Here is a 20822-nt window from a genome sequence, read left to right on the forward strand (position 1 = left end):
GAACTTCCAGCAAGCTTAAATACAAGTTCCTTTTTCCTTATTTTCGAATCCCAACTTACTTCCTGTTTGCCCCTAATTTATATAGTATTATTCTTAGCTATACCTTAACCAATCATTCTACTGAAATTTAACTAACCAATCCTAACATATTGTAACATGATTAGCTAACCAATTATATCCCACCACCTTAATTAGTTTACACCCAGCAAAATTAATTATACAGCAGACAGAAACAATCACAGAACCAGACAGAGACCATGCCAATAAACAATAGCAAAGTGGGAACTATAATGACAAAACAATACAGAAGTGAGGATTTCACATCCCAGCTATTGATAAGTGAGTTCTTGCCAGACAGGATGCTATCAAACTAAGTTTCCTTTTACATTTTCTAGGCACTTCCCTTTCTCTGGAGGTGATAGGAATACAATCCTGTCCTGATAGTGCCTAACAGCCCAATAGCACCTTATTTCAATGTGACTAGTTTGGAATGTGAGGATGTGACCGGTCGCTTCCCAGCTTATGGCTGCCTCTGCTGCTTAGCCAAAGGCCTTAGCCTAAGAACAGGGCCTCAGACTGTCACAGTAAGAGAAGGCCCTTACACCGGCAGACAGTGATTTTGATTCTTTCTTTTATACCTCTAGAACTAGCCAAGTGATAAGAATACACCTAAATTCTTAAAGTACAGGCCTTTGCAGACAGGCCTGAATACCTATATCCTAACATCGCCTTTCTCTGGCCACGGCAGCCCTGCATGTCCCAAATCCCTGCCACCCCCTCTTCTCACCCCACTGCCCCCTCCCACCTATCCCCCCAAGGCCACCGCCTCACCTTACCTGTGCATCTTCTCCAGGGTCCAGGCACCTGCATGGCTCCACTAATCAGGTGGGTGGCCAGGGGTGAAAGTGAGCGGTACGGTGTACTAGAAAGAACCCGCACCGGCCTGTATGCAGCCCACATTAAAGCACTGGTGCAGCAGCGCTTAATGTCCCTGCCCCTTTTGCCTCCCCCATGGGTAGGGTCCGTACCAGCAGGGCCGCTGACTGGTGAGGGGGAAGGGACAGCAACGTTAAAGCGCTGCCGTGGCAAAGCACCATCCTTAAAGCTGCCATGGCAGCCTGGAAGAGCTGCCTGGGGGACGCTGACCCCCTAGCCCTGCCCCTTCTGCCTGAGGCCCCGCCCCTTCCAGGGCTGGTAAGTGTCTGGAGTTACTTTCACCCCTGTGGGTGGCCCTTCATTCTCTCCTGTGTGGCTGCCCAGGCACGCACCTTAGAGGGAACTATCTGCGGACCACCTGAATGGAGCTCAGTTCGCAGACCACAGTTTGAGAACCTCTGGTCTAGGTAATACTTATTCCTGCCTTGAGTGAAGGGGACTGGAATAGATGACCTCTCGAGGTCCCTTCCAGTCTTATGATTCTATGATTACACACTTCTTTATTGCTTTTAGTTCTGAGTGCCTTGTCTGTTAGAGGATAGTGTAACTATGTGTCTTCTGACTTTTAGTATTTGTCATGCCTCATTTACAGAAACGATTACGTGATTTAGGCACTTGTCATGACCTAAATTTCACACTGTTAAAATGCAGACTAACAGCAAAATGGTATTATAGAAATATGGGACTGCTCCATAGATCAGCTGTCTGAGCCTATTTGGTTTTGTATTGGCATCAACCGCACCACTTGTGGCAATTGTTAAATACATCCAACCGTCTGTAATGTTCACTGGAAAAATAGAAATTTGCATTGCAAGTATTTTGCCCATTCTTAACCAATACATCAGAAAAATCTGTTAGAGTCCTTTGTATGGAGTACTTTAAAAAAGTCACACTTTGTTATGAAGATAAATTAAACGGATGTAGTTTGTGTATCTTGAGATGTCTAATTATTTCATTAACTAGAATATTGGTTAGATTAGTTTATCAAGCCTGTTTTAAAAAGTCACTCAGTGCAAAATATTAGTAAAATGATACATGTCAAAAGCATATTAAAAACTCACCATAATAGCAGTGAATATTAAAATTTCATAGTGACTCTGGTCTAATAAGTGAACTCTGTGTGTGTGTGTGTGTGTTTTAAATAGAAACCAGACTTCTTGGCCAAAATGAACGCTAAATATAGATTGAAAGGGATAGTCAGTTTCATAGCTGTGTTTATGGGTCCTGTGGGAGTTTACAGGGTCTAAAAGTGAGGGGGGAAACTACAAAGCAAGTTTTCTTCTCATACTTGATACTTGATGACTTCTTCCATCCTGAATTTTTAGCTGACTATGGTTAAACTGTAAGTAATTTACACTTCATTCTATTGTTTTGCTAATCCATTTAGCCTTGATTTTATTCTTTGTTAAGAATTTTTAGGTACTTATTTTACTTTACCAAAAATAACTTACATTTAAAAGTATTAAGTTATGATATTTTAATGCTTATGAGGTGGTGGCCTTTAAGCAATATTAAAATACCAATTACAATGACTAATTTAAAAGCTCTGAGGGTTAGTTTAGCCCTGTTGTGAAACTAATTAATAGTTAGGAGGCCAGTGACGCTGATATCTGTGTTCGCATCTTGTTTGTTTCAAGGTGCTGACGTGGAAATAAATCATAAAACAGAGCATTCATAGCATGCTGTTTGTATGTACAGAAAGTGAGTGTACAGTGGGGAAATTGGTTCTAAATACTTAACTACAAAAATCTACAACTTGTGAATGTAACACATATCTAAAACTATCAGATCAGTTACTTACATTTATTAGAGCTGAAGTCTTCAGGAGAGTCTTTCTTAAAGTTGTTGCAAGGAAGTCTAACCAAAATGGAAAACGTTCAGGGAAAACAACTGCCCTTCTGAAGCTAAAAATAGCGAGAGGCCCTTGTGTGTGAGAGGTGGTGAATCTGTAGAACGCTGCATAACTGCGTCCCATAAGAAGTACAGCTGGGCATGGATGTGGTCATATGGAGATACCAAAGATAGTAATGATATAGCTACTAGAACTTGTTACCTTATACATTCTAGTGCATAGAAGTCATCTGTCTTGAAATTACTGCTGCATATATAAAAGCTACTGGCTTGAGCTGATTGGTTGCAATTCTAGCTTTTTCACCTTATTTTTTTATTTTTTCAGTAACTGCTCAGAATGACAAAAGAAAAAGGAGCTGTACTCATTTTCATGTCATTTCCCCTCAGTTGAATAAAGACTTTACTCTTTCTGTTCATGTATTTACAGAGCCATCAGTCTTATTTTCCCTTATGAGTGCTAGCCCCTTTTCAAAAGCACCTGAGCTGGTTAGGAGCCTAAGTCTCACTGAAAGTCAATGAGTAGTTATTTGGCTGTGTCCCCAACTTTGGGAGCGAACTAGAGCAGCGTGGGTTGGCATGATGCTATGAGTATCTGCTCCTACGCGTGCCTGACAGGAAACAGCCCCAGTTTTCCCCACAGCACTTATTAAAATGTTGGTACAGAGGGAAATTGCTCTTCATGATGTCATACTATGGAAAGGGTGAGTCAGGAAACTTGCCAGTTGGGTTTGGTAACTGAGTCAAGAAGGAGGGAGCTGGAAAAGGTCTCATGTGCCTAGAGCAAATGTACCGTTGAATGTTACCCAGAGTAGTGTGGGTACCAGTCCTGAAAGGTTACCAGCATAAATGGTAATGTTGAGGAGATTTTTACAGGCTTTGGTATGGTAAAGGCCTGATAAAAGATTGTATGCCTGGGTGACTCTGGCCAGCTCTACTCCCTCTATAGACATCTTTCCCCATAACTCTGAATGTATATTTGTTGAAACACACACGTGATTCACATTTTCCAAGTAATGGGGCTTTCTATCCCAGACTCAGCAGAGAAGCCATCGGGGAGCTAAATCCCTTCTAATTCTTTCTTAAAGGTGAGGGGGAATAAGAGTTTTTATCCTCTGCAATGACATCAGAAGGGGTCCATAGTTAGTCTAGCACAGGGATCGGCAACCTTTGGCATTCAGCATGTCCGGGAAATCCGCTGGCAGGCCGGAACAGTTTGTTTACCTGCAGTGTCTGCAGGTTCAGCCGATTGCAGCTCCAGCTGGCCACGATTCACTGTTCCAGGCCAATGGGGGCTGCGGGAAGCGGTGTGGGCCAGGAATGAGCTGGCCACCGCTTCCCACAGCCCCCATTGGCCTCGAACAGCGAACTGCATCCAGTGGGAGCTGAAATCAGCCGAACCTGCAGATGCTGCAGGTAAACAAACTGTCCCGCCCCGCAAGCGGATTTCCCTGAAGGGCCATGTGCCAAAGGTTGCCAATCCCTGGTCTAGCAGCCTCTTTTGCGCCCTGGTAGCTGCAGTTTCAAATTTCTTATTAGCCGAGATAGGCTGGAGCCTCACACCTTTGGGTGTTTGAAAATTGATAAGAAGTAATCCACTCTAAAAACATAGGATGTGATTTCTAACTGTCATTTTGTTAATTTGTGAATGTAAATTTCTAACACTTCCAAGGGACTTGTGCGCATTGAGAGCTAAGCCCTTGGCAAAGAGGAGGTGTTATAGGGTAAGTCTACACTGTAATTAGAAAACCATGGCTGGCCTGTGCCAGCTGACTCAGGCATATGGTGTTCAGATAAAGGGGCTGCCTAATTGCAGCACAAGCTCTCAGACCCTCCCACCTCACTGGGCCCTAGAGCCCAGGCTCCAGCCTGAGCCCAAATGTCTACACTGCAATTAAAGAGCCCCTTAGCCTGAGTCAACTGGCATGGGCCAGCCATGGGTTTTTAAATGCAGTGTAAACATATCCAAAGTTAAGCCATATATCAGAGAATACCAGAACAATTACCTTAAGGCATGGAAATAGTCTGTGTTTACTTCAAGAATTGTCTTGCCTTCTTTGGAGTGGCACAGGCCTATGCTACCAGCTCAGACCCTTTTCAAAGTAGGTTCTGGTGTCAACCAAATCTAAAATAAAGAAAGAAGAGCAATTATGGCAAGCTATAACTTTTTCCTGACCACCCTGACCCCAATCATTTGTTTAACCAAGAAAAAAACAAGCCACAGTGATGTATCAGTATTTATAAGCAAATGAACGAGCTTGTCATTTTTCAGAGTATCAGCAGTGTTAGTCTGTATCTGCAAAAAGAAAAGGAGGACTTGTGGCACCTTAGAGACTAACAAATTTATCTGAGCACAAGCTTTCGTGAGCTACAGCTCACTTCATCGGATGCATGCAGTGGAAAATACAGTGAGGAGATTTTATATACACAGAGAACATGAAACAATGGGTGTTACCATACACACTGTAATGAGAGTGATCAGGTAAGGTGAGCTATTACCAGCAGGAGAGAAAAAAAAACCTTTTGGAGTGATAATCAAGGTGAGCCATTTCCAGCAGTTGACAAGAACATCTGAGGAACAGTAGGGGAAAAAAATAAACATGGGGAACCTTTCTCCTTCACTCTCCTACCGGCTTTTTACTTATCATCTCACATCTCTGGTACTTAGATTGTGAGATAATCAGGGGAGAGACTAGGGATTTTTGCCATTGACTTCAATGGGGCAAGGATTTCACCCTGTTTTATTGGTCTGTAAAGTACCTTCCAAGCTTTGGATGTTATACAAATAAGTATTAGTTTACACCTAAATCAATGCAGGAGCTAGAAAGGTGGAACAGTATACTACAAAATTCTGATGTGGCAATGAACTTTAACACTTGGAGATCTCGAACAATAAAATAGAAATGTTAACTAGTGAGTTACTCACAGCTCATATTGGTCCTATCCTGAAAGGTTCTGAATATCTCCTACAAAGAGCTAATCATCCTCAACTCCCACTGACTTCAGTGAGAGTTAAGGGAGCTCAGCACCTCACAGGATCAGGCCCCTTAATAGTAGTCATTATTTCCAATATTCATGTTTTCTTTTAGGTACAATGGAGAGTTCTTCTCTGGAAATTGACTTACTTGATATCAATGAAGAAGGAAAACTTTATGTGGTTGATTCCTTAAACAACCTAAACAAACTGCATCTGTGTTCTGATGGATCGCAACACCTGCTGAGTATGTATGCCAGATAATGCTTGGCAACTATTCTCAGTATACACTAGGTAAAAAAAAAAAGAAACTAATGTACAGATGTATTTGACAATTTAAACTAACGCTTATCATTCTGGGATTTATTTACCATATAAACACATGCACTACATGTTTTAACAAAATGGGCCAGAGTCCCAGCTGGTGTAAATCCAAATGGTGTATTTCCACTGATGTCAACAGCACTATCTCAATTTACAACAGCTAAGGATCTGACTTAATAAGTGCACTTCAACTCAGGCATTTAAAGGAAATTGAATTCTGATTAGAGATAGCTATGACAAAAATGACCAGCACAACTGGAATCATGTGCACAGAACACATAGGACCAGTGGTCTAACTACTCTGGTAACCTGTCTGTGACAGTTGCCAGTGCCAGATTCTTGTTGGCAGCGTCCACAGCAGGGCTAAGGATTCTCTGTTAAAACTGAGGTACCCTTCCACTTCTAGTTAGGCCCTTCACGTCATGTCTGAGGCACATGGGTGGGACATTGTAGGAAGCCTGTGCCATCATTCCCAATATGTATCTATTCTGGGAATAAAAATGATGACCTCTCTCTTCTGCCTGGCAATTTTCACAATTACTAAAATACACATAAAAGCTTAAAGAAAATAATAAGCAGCAACTAAAATTATTGTGATCCTGTTTTTGCTTTTAAGGAATGACTATCACCTGATGATCCCAGCCACTTTCCTGAGGTATTCGATGAACCTTCTTTAGATCTTAATTCAGGGAACTTATTTCAAACAGATTCAGAATTGTACTATCCTCCTGATTTTACTGCTTTTGTGCACTTTTATCTTTGACTCACACATGGCAACAAGAATATTTTTAGCCAGCAATAGTCGAGATGTGTTTGACTCTTTTGTGATCTGAAAGCACTTTACAAGCGGCAGTTTCTTGGCAGCATTCCACATTATGTTATTTAAGTAGGTACAGTATTCTGTAGTGTTCTCCTTAGTTTAGCAGCACAATTTGTACTTTTGAAATTTGGCTGAAGAGTAGCTGTACATTAAGAGTCACAATTAACTAGGCTTCAAATAGGACAAAAATGCAGATAGCCACTCAGCCACTACCTTGACTGATTTTATATCTTATAGATAATGCTGGGAGAAATATCATAGGTGACACTTGAGCTTTGAGGCAAGAGGAGTTAGAAAGACATCAACATCTTAGCCAAGGGGCTGAACATTTTTCTGCTGTTAATTACTACGGTTGTACAGCGGCCAGACACCAGGATCCCCTATTGAAAATGATAGAAAGCTGCCATAGTATTGTCTAATGTAGGCTATCCTCATTTTAACAAGAACAAGAAATGGCACAGAATAAATCAGTTCTAGTGTCAGATTATTTCTCTTTACCTACCAAAATTCTCCCTGTAATTTTTAATGGATGTTATTCTTCATTTCTGGACTAAATTATTATACAGTACTTTTGGTGCTGTTAAACAGTTACCTACAGGTGGCTGCATTTCAGCAGAAAATGAAAGCAGTGCTATGTATAGTTTGTACACCAATTTGGCTCTTTCTCTATGATATATTTTTAGATGTTTCTTTAATGCTTGGAGTTTTATGTAAGTATCTGATTGCCCTCACACCAGTAGAATATCTTCCGAGAGACTGCACTATTTGTATATGCCATTTGTGTAGGTCATCTAGACCAGTCTCCTGTGCTGAGGCAGAACTCAGTATTACCCAGATCATCCCTGGCAGGTGTTTGTCTAACCTGTTCGTAAAAACTTCCAGTGATGAAGATTCCACAGCCTCCTTAGGTAATTTGTTCTACTACCCTTACAATCAGGAATTTTTTCCTAATGTCAACCTAAATTTCCCTTGCTGCAGTTGAAGCCCATTGCTTCTTGCTCTGTCCTCAGTGGTTAAGGAGAACAATTTATCACCCTCCCTTTTATAACAACCTTTTTCATACTTGATGAGTGTTGTCATGCTCTCAGTCTTCTCTTCTCCAGTTTTTTCAATCTTTCCTCCAAGGTCATGTTTTCTAGACCTTTAATCCTTTTTATTGCTCTCCTTTGGACTTTCCACAATTTGGCCACATCTTGTGCGCCCACCTTATCGTAGCTTCATCTAGGCATAATTTGTCTATGAGAAGGTCCTGTGAGACCGTATCAAAAGCCTGACTCAAGTCAAACTATACCATATCTACTGCTTCCACCCCTTTGGACTGTGTGAGCATTTTTCACCCTCTGGTAATCATGAAAAATAAATGGGACACTGCTACCATTTTCTACAGAAAATGCCAGATCTGGATTTAAACAAAAGGATGTTTCAACACTGCTTGTGCTGCAGTATGCATGGCATTCCTTTAGTTCAGTAGCTTAATGTGACCTGACGTAACCAAACCTAAGGCAACACATTAGCCATAATTTTAAAGTAGTTTTAAAAAGAAAGGGCTTCTAATTTTGGTAGGCGCTCCACACCAATTACTTTTTGCTTCACAACATAAAATGTTCTCATTGTTTGCAGCTTGGCAGGAATCCTTGTTCACTGGTTACTTGCAATAGCGTAAGCTGGCACGTTTGGCTAGTAAGAAGCGTTCATTAGGCAGAGCAGACAAGTGGCATTTGTGCGAATTCTATTGATAGCTGCCAATGCTTGAGAGACTGAAAGCAGCTCCCCCAGCCTTATTATTCTGGCTAGGAAGCAATATCTGTGGTGGTGGCATTTAGTACAAATTGTATTTGTTATGAAGGCTGAGGCCATGATAATAATAATAATAAAAAAACAAATATTAAAAGGCTGCAGGCTTTACTTTATCCACAGGCAGGAACACATTAAATGCAATAAAGGACAGCAAAAATACTCCCAGGGATCTCTGACTAGTTCAGTGAACTCCCAAACCGTGGGTTTACTCATCATCAATGTGCTGTTATGGCATACACAATCCTTTTTCTTCTTTATCACCATCAGCTTAATTGCAGTGCCCTTCAAGAGTCTTACCAGATTCAGCACAACACTGATGGAAATTTGGAAATACATTTTTCATAGGAGATTATCATATGCAGCTGTGATTTCTGTCAAAGCTTCAGTGTAAACCCACCTTTAATCTCCCCTTGGTGGTCTGCTCAAGGACTGCCTGCTCTAGTCTCAAGCCTCTAGCCTTCAGCTGTCTATGAGCAGAGATGCACATCTGTCCTCTTTCCAGACAGGGATTTTAGACTGTGAGTCATAGATTCCAAGGCCAGAAAGAACCATTGTGATCAACTAGTCCAGTGGTGGGAAACCTGTGGCCCGCAGGGTGCATGTGGCCCATCAGGGTAACCTGCTGGCGGGCCACAAGACAGTTTGTTTACATTGACCATCCACAGGCATGGCCACCTGCAGCTCTCAGTGGCCATGGTTCACCGTTCCCGGCCAATGGGAGCTGCGGGAAGCTGCATGGGCCACTGGGAGCTGCAGGCGGCTGTGCCTGTGGACAGTCAATGTAAACAAACTGTCTCGCGGCCCACCAGTGGATTACCCTGGTGGGCCGTGGGCCGTGCCTACCACAGATCTAGTCTGACCTCCTGTATAACACAGGCCACAGAACTTCCCCAAAAGGTTTCCTAGGGCAAATGCTGCCCAAATGGGAAACTAAGGTTCACACAAAACTCTCAGTTGTGTTCAGGAACTCTGAGGAGGATTCAGACCCTGGTTCCCACTATCCTTCCTATCCCTAGGCCCATATCCACCCCACACTTAACTGTTATGTTTTTCGTGAGGGACCTGTCCTTTCACCCACCAAAGTTTCTAAAGAGCAGCAAGCTGGCTTGCCCCACAAATTTCAGGGAAGGCGTGGCTAACAGGTTGTCCTCTAGTCCCTCTTCTTGCATCTGCAGGAGGAGTGGCAAGTGGGCTTACTTCTCACCCCAATGCCAAATGTGCTCAGTTTATATATACTAGATCTGGCTGGAGAAGGACAATTCCATTTCATGACAACTTTTGAGGTCTCAACAATTGTTTTCATTCTGCATAGGAACAAACCAAAACATTCCGAATGTTTTCACAAAATGGAATTGTGTTGGAAAAAAAGGCCATTTGCAGATCCCCAAAATGTCAGTTTTCTATTTGCATCTCCTGTTCTCTCCATTTTCCTGGACGTGCCAAAAGAGTCCATCCTGGACCTAGTAAACCCGGCAGGCAAAAACTTCACCAAACTCCATACATCTCTGGAAAAAGGTTTCCATTTCAGTGAAACAGTATATTTAAAGAAAATGTCCCAACAAGCTCTAATATAGTCTAACTTCCCCTGCCCATTCAGCCTGAACCTGGGAGAGTAAAACTGGATTCTTCCCTTCTCATTCTCATGTTACATTGCAAGAAATAAGGGTTCTGCAGGCCAAATTAGGCTTTCAGCCTGTGCAGGCCCATTGCTGTCAGCAGAGTTGCACAGGTGTAAGCCAACCAGTCAGTTGATGATTCACAATTTGGAAAGGAATGTTGCTCACTCTTTCTTAGCTGTATGGCTCCTGTGGTTATCAGGAGTGAAAGTGTCAAAAAATATTTTGCTGCTTAAGATGAGCCAGTATAACTCTGAATACATAAAGGGAGCAGATCTGTTAAGTAAGCACTGCCATTTTTACACATCTCCTTTCTGGAATAGGACTGCAATTTACCAGGAAACGGCTAAAGTTATTAATAACATGGTGCCTGTATCCTACTCAGAAACAGAGATGGATCCAAGTCAGAAAGGGTGGACTTGGCTCTGAGCATTCTCAAAGTTTGGGTGTACAGTAACTCCTCACTTAACGTTGTAGACTGCGACTTTAAGTGAAACGATGTTAAGCGAATCCAATTTCCCCATAAGAATTAATGTAAATGGCTGGGTTAGGGTCCAGGGAAATTTTTTTTTTGCCAGACAAAAGACACACTCTCTCTCTCTCTCTACACACACACACACAGAGTATAAGTTTTAAACAAACAATTTAATACTGTACACAGCAATGATGATTGTGAAGCTTGGTTGAGGTGGTGAAGTCAGACAAGTGGGATATTTCCCAGGGAATGCCTTTGTGCTAAATGATGAACTAGCAATTAGCTGAGCCCTCAAGGGTTAACTTGTTGTTAATGTAGCCTCACACTCTACCAGGCAGCACAAATAGAGGGAGGGGAGACAGCATGGCAGAGAGAGACACACATCTTGTGTGTGAGAGAGAAAGATGCACATTTCCCCTTTAAGTATGCTGACCCACTCTTAAGTACACTGACTAGTTAAGTTAATCAGCAAGCTGAGACCACAGCTGCTGCCAGGAAGCTCGCTCCATCCTGAGCCCCGTCATGTGTCCCCCTGCTCTATGGAGATGGGGTATGCGAGGTCCAGGAGCAAGGGGGAGGGGGACACCCTGACATTAGCCCCCGTCTTCTCCACCCACCCCCTCAGCAAGCAGGAGGCTCAGGGAGCAGCTCCAAGGCAGAGGGCAGGAGCAGGACATGGCAGAGGGGGGAGGTACAGCTGAACTGCTGGCAATTGATAGCCAGCTGGGCGGCTGCTGCACAAGGAACTTAGGGGAGCATGGAGCTGATAGGGGGGTTGCCGGTCCACCCTGGTTCCAAGCCCCCATTGGCTAGCTGCAATGGGCTGTTCTTCCTGCAAGCAGTGGACAAAGCAGGTGGCTGCCAAACGAAGTTATAAGGGAGCATTGCACAACTTTAGATGAGCATGTTCCCTAATTGATCAGCAACGTAACAACGAAACAACATTAACTGGGACGACTTTAAGTGAGGAGCTACTGTATTCTGACTTCTCTCTGCTGAGAACCAGAGGCATTTTGTTATTTGTTTTCCTAATAACCTCCAATCAATTTCATATCAGAATATTATTTTCATTCCATAGCAGCCCAGGAGGAAGAGAACACTGGCAGTTTGATGACATGGAGCAGCATAAGTTGCCAACATTTGTTCTTCGTCACACTGATCATTATTTTGATTGTCAGTTTGGCACTTGTTTCATTTGTAATATTCTTAACAAGTAAGTAAAGCATGCTACGATTCTTGTAAATAACGTGGCCTGTAAACTGAAGGAAGTGTTGGAATATATTGAGCTACATTGTAACAAGCTATTGTAACACTTGGATTGGTAACTGGCATTAGGCATTGAATCTGTGGAACCTCTGGATCTAAAAGCATGAGCTTCTAGTCCAGTAGTTCTCAACCTATTTACAATTGTGGGACGTATATGCAGCCCATAATGTTTTATGTGTGCTGCATCCAATACTACCTGTATCGCTCTGAGGATGTCACATGGGCCACAGCTTTGTGCTGATTGGCGGCAAGTGGCCTGTGGGCCTCCGATTGAGAACCATTGTTCTAGTCCCTAAGCTAAGGGGACTAGAAGCCACTTCTGAGGCTTCAGACTTACAAACCTCTCCGATCTAACTACTCGAGCGGGCTAGAAAGCCACACTGTGTAAGCAGGAGCTACACTATTGTATTGGATCCTTTAAATATGTTGCATTTTTGAATGGCTGTGCAATGCAGCCCTGCACTGGGAAGGCTAGTGATGTTTCTTATAAACTAAAACCTGGGTAAGTGGTGTCCCAAGATGGGAGAGTTAGATACCTCCTGAGATGGGAAATGACAGATGTTCACTGGAATGTGTCTTAGGTTTGACAGGGAGGCCAGAGAATTATTCAGACTTGCTTACTTGGCCCCAGAACAAGGATGTGCCTGGCTCTCTTCCTAGCACTGCAACAGTGTCAACCTTGAACCCATTCCCTCAGTACAAGGTATAGAAATGAATTAAGCTAAAAATGTCTTGTGGAGGGGCTGCTGCTGTGTGCCAATTTATCTGAATTGAGCAAGGCTGGCAGGGCAACTTTTAAAAAGCTAGTTTATCTTTCCATGCTACTTCATCAGCCAAGCCCAGCAACAGGTTATCAGTGTGACCCATACCTTAAAGGAGGATTTTAAACAACCTGCATTTAACCTTGATGTGATAAGAACAGTAGTTGAAATATAGCTCAGCAGTGCTAGGCTGTGGTTCCTGGAAATGTTGACTGTAAAGCAGAGTGCTTCCTTTTCTAGTAGATTGTATTGTTGGGGAATGTTTTGAAAACATCCTTTTTCTTTTCTTCTCCAGAAGAATTTTCTTCCTGGTGTAATTCCATTAAGGCTGATGGAGTAACATGGGAGGGGGTGAATTTAGCTCAGTTGACATTCAGTCCGTGTTATTCAGAGAGGGCTTCAGGTTCCCGTGCTAACAGCTGAGTGGAAATAATCTGGAACAAAGAATTCCCCAAACAAAAGGAGCCTATCAGATGCGATATCAGAATTGGCTAATAGCATCACCTCTGTGGGGATAATTATCCATTTGTAGGGCCTTTAATGCTGCCAAGCCAACAGCCACTGGCTACCCCTGAATCACAGGGACCCAACAGTTTGGTTTTCACTGCTCAGGCTAAGGTGTTAGATCGGATGAGGTGCATACTGCTAACTGAGGATGCTGTGGTGATAAGAACTTGAGGCCCTTTGGCAGCAGGATGTTTCCCCCCATGTCATGGCTCTAGCTGGGGCACATCACAGGTTCCTCATGCTCTTCTTTTAGCAGGAAACTTTCATCCACTGTTCCCTACCCTGCCTCCACTAACTGCAGTTCTGGACTCATGACAGAGCCCTGGCAAAGCAGAGGACTGTCAGGGAAGTAAAGGCTGCACAGGGAATCTTGAATGTTGTACCTGGGAAGTCCAATTAAATTGCTTTATGATGGCCCCAAATTTGCTTAAACAGGATGTGTCCCTGTTGCAAGTATTGGCTTTATATTATGCATAACTCAAAGCGTAATGTTGCTGGGTAATGACTAGGTGGCAGAGCAGGTAAGGGACCCACTATTACAGTTAATTACAGAAGTTCTTCATGGACCCAAAGGGGTAGAGGCCTGTGTTTTGGGAGCTGAAGTTCCAAGGTTTTTCTCCCAGCCATGAGGTTTATCTAGTGTTATGTCTGTAATCCGCAGACAGAGTCATCAAGGATTGGCACCCTGCTGTTGGATTTAAGCTCCTATCAAACTCAGAACCTCGGGGAAAGTTTTGTCTAACTAGAGAAGGCCCAAGTACATAATGTACTGGACTGATATATATAGAAAAATAAATGAGTGATATCATCCTCTTGTGTTCCACAGAGAGGATGAGAGGCTACTAATACTAACAGCTGTAGGAGTTCTTTTAACTCAGAGGCCTATGTTCTGGGAAATGAAGGGTTCTGGTTCTAGTCCTAAGTCTCTGTGATTTATTTAGGGACTGTGCCCGAAAGGACGTATGAATGTTTTCTGTCCAGACATAGGGATAAATCTTACAACCCTTAAATAAGTAAATCTTCTATGGATGGTAATGAGAGGGTTGCCCACCTGAAGACTGTATATGCTGACTCTTAAGCAGTATGTTTTATTGCATTATACTACACCAGAATAAAAACAAAAATCGGTTGTAAAAGAATTCAGTCAGCCCATAACTTCTCCACACACAACCTTTTCCAACTAGGTTTCTGAACTTGCTATCATGTTGTTATGTCTCTGAATAAATTCCCATTCAATTTCCCACAGGGATGCACCAAATGACAATGATCCACTTGGTTTAAATGTTACCAGTTTAACATAATGTCCTTTCCTTTTAAAGTTCGCACTGGCAACAAGATGGATGAAATATCAAACAGACTAGCATTTGAAAGGAAGAACGCAGAAGATCTTAAGAATATAAACAATATGATATTAAAGCATCTAAACCAATCAGGAATTATGGAGAAGGAAGAAAATCTCTTTACAGATCAAAAACCGCCCACTCCTTATCTTCGTAACTCTTTATTTCCCCGTTCAAAGCTGGAAGCAACAGTGCAGTAGATCCCCTGTGCAATGAAAACTATTCTCTCAGTTTATTCATTTGCTTTCAGCTCTGCTCCTATGTAACCAGGTGGGTTATTTAATTATTCAGATTTAGCAGGTGCCATAACAACACTTGAAAAGCAACCTGAAGAGAATGGAGCAATTAACACTGCACAGATTTACATCCACCTAGCTTGAATATATGGATGTTACAACATGTTTAGCTCTGGCATTTGACTCTGAAATGCTTCACTACGGCCCCGTTCCTGCAAATAATTCTATGTGAGCAAAGTATCTTGCAGGATCTGGGCCCAAATTTCTAAAAGCTTCTAAATTTAACACAGAAAATAGTACCTGATCCTGGTTTATATGTGTAAAGTTTTGCAGGATTGGGCTAGGAGGCTTGGCTCCTGGAATTTACAATGAATGGGGTGAACTGGCAATGGGTCTCCACGTGGTCGCAGGGTCAGGGCCTCTAGGTTTTACTACCCACAAAAGCAAATGGCTGTTTTTCTATTAGAGAACAATTCAGTTTTCAGTGAGAAGTGGTTCAACTGAGATCCTGTTCAGTGGGTCTTTTTATACTACCCTTATAATTAGAAAGTTTTTCCTAATATCTAACCTGAATTTCCTCTTCTGCATACTGAGACAATTACTCCTTGTCCTACCTACAGTGGACATGGAGAACAATTTTGTGTTTTGCCTTGGGTTGTCAAGCAATTAAAAAAATGAATCGTGATTAATCATGCTGTTAAACAACCATAGAATACCATTTATATAAATATTTTTGGATGTTTTCCACATTTTCAAATATTTTGATTTCAATTACAACACAGAATACATCCAGAATGTTGGCTGAGGTGGTAGGTGGCTGGAGTGGTTGGAGCCAGAGTCAGGCCTAGTGTTTGCAGTCTGAGATCAGGAACTGGAGCCAAGGGTCAAAACTGGATTCAAAGGCCAGAGCCTAGGATCAGGACTGAGTGACCCAAAGTGAGACAAGGCTGGGAACAAGCAGTCACAGAAGCTATTGCTTTGAGCAGCCACTGAACTGCTGCTGCTGGGCTTAAGAGCCAGTCTGCTAATTGTTCGAACCAATCAGGTGCAGTGATCCATCAGGTAGTCTAGCTACTGAGGCTACAGCTGTCTGAGCAGGTGCAGCTATACCAGCTGACACCAGGGCCCAGCACAGAGATGACTCTAAAGACTCTAAAATGCCTTTCTCATAGTCATGGACACAGATAAGATCTCCTTGCTCATACTGCTGGACCCCTCTGGAGTGTTTGACACAGTGGACTACAAAGGTGCTACAAATCCAACTACATGACATAGCAGGGGTAGATGGCCCAACACTACAGTGGCTCCAATTGCACCTCTCCAGCAGAACTCAATGTGGTGATGGATTACTGCTCCTCCTCGCTGAAAGCTCTCACCTGCAGAGTCCCCCAGGGATTCATACTATCTCCACTTCTCTTCAGCATCAGAGTACTGGGACAGATAGGGAAATGCCATGGGCTCAGCTATCAACTATATATCTATCTCCTTCTCAACTGATGCAACCACCACCACTACTAAAATGTGAGACTGTCTACAGGTAATCAACTCCTGGATGAAGAGCAGCTGGCTCAAGCTGAACCCAGGCAAGACTGAAGTGATGCTCACTGGAAAGGGGAAACACTTCAATGAGTTGGCCACGACATCGAAGGCACACAGCCCCCATGCATCAAAGTGGTACAAAGGCACAAAGTCTTGGGACCCCTGCTTGACTCCTCACTGAACTTGGACAACCAGGTACACCGGTTTAAAAAAATACCTTCTTTCACCTCCAGTTTTCTAGGAACCTTTCTCACTTTATCTCAGACCAGAACCTGACCACTGTGATTCAAGTGTTTGTCACTTCCAGGCTGGACTACTGTAACTCATTGTAGCTGAAGCTGACTAAGAAGATGATGCACAGGTGCCAGCTGGTACAGTATGTGGATGCTTGTCCTTTCCAGCATCAATCAAGTCCCTCCACTGCCTCCCAGTCAGATTCTGATGCCAGTTTAAGGCCTTGATCCTAAATTTAAAAGCAAAGAATGGATCAAGCCCCAACTACATCAAACACCAAATTGTGATCTATGAACCACCGTAACAGCTGCAGTCCTCTGGGACCATGCAGATCTCAAAGCCCGGGGTGAAGCATGTGAGAGCTGGGGACAAAGCATTGTCTGTCATGGGGATCCAGCTGTGGAACACTCTTCCAGAGGACATCAGAGGAGTGCAGTCTGACCAGCTTTAGGAAATATTGCAAGGCCTTCCTCTCTGAGAAGGCCTTTCTACTGTAAGTGATGCTCACAATTCAAATACCCACTTTATTTCCAAACCTGTCCCTCCTTCCCCACCTCAATAAAAAAACAAAAAGTATAACTGTTCAGAGAATGACAACACTGTTTTGTTTTTGTTAGTTTTCAAGGTTTTGAAATTTGCTTTTGTTCCATACTGGTATGAAAAACAAAACTTTTCAAAGTTTGCTGTGAAATACAATTGTGACAGTATCTGGTTTTGGTTTGACAATGTCAGGTGTTAGATCTCTCTCTCTCTCTCTCTCTTTCCTTCCTGCCCCCACCATCCTCCCATTGGGGAGAGCCCACCTTGGATCTCAGAAACCTTCCCATCCAAAACTTCATTGAAATCAATACACATATGTGAAATGTTGCCATTTTGACAAAACAATATATCTTGACAAAAAGGATCTAGTTGAGCATGTTCAGATCAGCTCTAATTAGAACTAAGCAATGCCTGGACAGAAATGTCTAAAACAAAAAAACATACAGCATCAACCAAATATGGAATTTAAGTTCCTGGCTATTATTTCAGAATCATCTGGTGCTTACGTGACTCAAGAAAAAAGTCTTTCACTTGGTATTCACTGTAACTGTTAATGTACTTGATCCTGGAAGGTGCTGAGCGATTACAGCTCTCTCTGCAGTTCTTGGGAATTGGGAGAGGTCAGCATGCTTTATGTTTACATCCTTAGATTGCAGCCCAGCTCTGCAGTGAACTGTTCTTATCAAATGAACAATGTGATGTTTAACCCATTACATTCTACAGTCTTTATTCTTCTGATAGATTAACAGGGATACTGGGATTTAGAGCTAGGGACAGGGGCTGAATCTGGTGTAAATCAAGAATCATAGAATATTAGGGTTGGAAGAGACCTTAGGAGGTCATCTAGTCCAACCCCCTGCTCAAAGCAGGACCAACCTCAACCTCAACTAAATCATCCCAGCCAGGACGTTGTCGAGCTGGGCCTTAAAAACCTCTAAGGACGGAGATTCCACCACTCTCTGGGTAACGCATTCCAGTGCTTCACCACCCTCCTAGTGAAATAATGTTTCCTAATATCCAACAATTAGACCTCCCACACTGCAACTTGAGACCATTGCTTCTTGTTCTATCATCTGCCACTACTGAGAACAGCCTAGATCCATCCTCTTTAGAATCCCCCTTCAGGTAATTGAAGGCTGCTATCAAATCCCCCCTCACTTGTCTCTTCTGCAGACTAAATAACCCCAGTTCCCTCAGCCTCACCTTGTAAGTCATGTGCTCCAACCCCCTAATAATTTTTGTTGCCTCTGCCAGACTTTCTCCAATTTGTTCACATCCCTTCTGTAGTGGGGGGACCAAAACTGGATGCAATACTCCAGGTGTGGCCTCACCAGTGGTGAATAGAGAGGAATAATCACGTCCCTCGATCTGCTGGAAATGCTCCTACTAATACAGCCCAATATGTCATTGGCTTTCTTGGCAACAAGGGCACACTGCTGACTCATATTCAGCTTCTCGTCCACTGTAATCCCCAGGTCCTTTTCTAAGAACTGCTGCTTAGCCAGTCGGTCCCCAGCCTGTAGCGGTGCATGGGATTCTTCCTTCCTAAGTGCAGAACTCTGATCTTGTCCTTGTTGAACTTCATCAGATTTCTGTTGGCCCAGTCCTCCAATTTGTCAAGGTCACTCTGGACCCTATCCCTACCCTCCAGCATATCTACTTCTCCCCACAGTATCTGCAAACTTGCTGAGGGTGCAATTCATCCCATCATCCAGATCATTAATAAAGATGTTGAATGAAACCATCCCCAGGACTGACCCTGGGGCACTCTGCTTGATACTGACTGCCAACTAGACATCGAACTGTTGATCACTACCTGTTGAGCCCGACAATCTAGTCAGCTTTCTATCCACCTTATAGTCCATTCAGCCAATCCATATTTTTTTAACTTGCTGGCAAGAATACTGTGGGAGACCGTATCAAAAGCTTTGCTAAAGTCAAGAATAATGGCACTGAAGTCAATGGGATGACAGTGGTTTGATATCAGAATCAGTTCCAGAGTCCTAAATTCAGGGAAAAGATTTTATAGACTCTCTTTATTTCCTATCCTTTCTCTGGTTTCTGAGCAACATTTTAGAAGTTGAAATGCACTTCACGACTCTCTGATGAGCCAGCAAAAAGCTCTGAATGGTAATGAGATCATTCAGTAGCAATACTCTCAGCACTGTGCTGCTGCTAATTGACAATTCAGAAGCAAACAGTCATACAAATGGGGTGGAAGGACAATTGAAAACCCTATAAATAATTATGGTTTTGTTTTTCAAATTCGATACTGCTATTTTATCTGAATAACTTTTTCATTACGCAACTGACTTTGAAAAACACCTGCAGGGGCACATGATCTTTTAGTGGGCTCAGAGAAGTACTCCAAGCTCTTTGCTACTCAAGAAAAGTTTGTGGTTAATTTTTTAATTGCCAAAAAACTAGCTAAAGTTTGGTTCTGTTCTGAACAGTGACTGTAAAAAAATTGTCTTTTTCCTAGAAGATCTTCCTGTGTTTAAACAAAGTTATAGCTGCAGATGTGTATGACAAAAATAAGTGTTTCCTGCTTATTACTTTTACAGACCTCAGCTAGCTATGGGAAAGTCAGGGGAAGTCTGTACCTTCATGTGCCATCATCAATGTAATTGTTTACTAAGTTCAACTCAGAAACCATGGGAGTTAAAGAGGTGTTGTTTAGCTTGGAGAACCTTAATTTGTGATTATGATGAGTGAGAAGAAACATAACCAGCTTGATGCTCAGATCCCAAGCTGATCTTGCAGGGCTGAAAGTTACAGAAAACATTTTCTTCTTATAAACATAAGATAAGGAACCTTACAATGTTAGTTTTACAGAGCTTTCAGTGTACTTGAAGGGATTAAAAACAATCCCAACTAGTTGGGAGGTGAGAGAGCAAGTAAAGATTACTGGAGAAGAGCTTATTATAAAATCACACATCTAGGGTTTTACTCTGAGTGGATCACCGCACTTGAAGCCCTGACTTTAGCTAGATTCTGATTTGCATGTATTTGATGATTTACATTCACTAGGATAAGTGAAGTGCCCCAAGGAAGCAATCTAAAGAGATCCGGTCCAACGTCAGCTGTGCAAATGTGTATCCCGCCTGCACACAAACTCCTCCCATGCAGAGTAGATGCTGCACCCGAGCCAATGGGAATAGGCAGTTGATGCAGCAATTGGGTTGCTGCCCATAACTGAATCAGTTTGTAAAAAGGTTTGGAGGATGAATGAAGCCTAGTGAAATGACTCCACACAAGAAAAATGTACTGTGACAGCCAGTCAGCCCTTTTTCTCAAGGGATAATGTTTATAACAAGAAATCAGAATAAACTGACAGGCAAAAAAGGAATCAGAAAGGCCTACAACCTGGATTTCAAAGCACTCCTATGTGTGTCTCCCTATATTCCCATAGGTATTCTCTCTCCTTCTTCCAAGCAGCCAATTTACAGTATTTACTTTAAGCATCTCTGCAAAAGGAAGGGGAGACTCTCATTAGTTCATGAAGTATCAGGCTCCCCTAAACTCTTCAGCCTGCTCAGCATATTTCCCCATTGTGCTAATATATGCACAGTGCAAGATCAGAGTCCTAGACATGTTTGTTACTAATAA

General features: G+C 42.6%; 1 protein-coding gene across 1 annotated transcript; it reads left to right on the plus strand.

The window, feature by feature from the left end:
• The first annotated feature begins 4798 nt into the window (after positions 1 to 4798).
• Positions 4799 to 14864, plus strand: LSMEM1 (leucine rich single-pass membrane protein 1). The gene is made up of 4 exons (XM_077841334.1): positions 4799 to 4886; positions 5874 to 6005; positions 11869 to 12003; positions 14644 to 14864. The coding sequence occupies exons 1-4, from the start codon at positions 4799 to 4801 to the stop codon at positions 14862 to 14864; spliced, it is 576 nt and encodes a 191-aa protein (XP_077697460.1).
• The last annotated feature ends 5958 nt before the right edge of the window (positions 14865 to 20822 follow it).

This window comes from Eretmochelys imbricata, chromosome 1, assembly GCF_965152235.1.
Source record: "Eretmochelys imbricata isolate rEreImb1 chromosome 1, rEreImb1.hap1, whole genome shotgun sequence".
Taxonomy (NCBI): domain Eukaryota; kingdom Metazoa; phylum Chordata; order Testudines; family Cheloniidae; genus Eretmochelys; species Eretmochelys imbricata.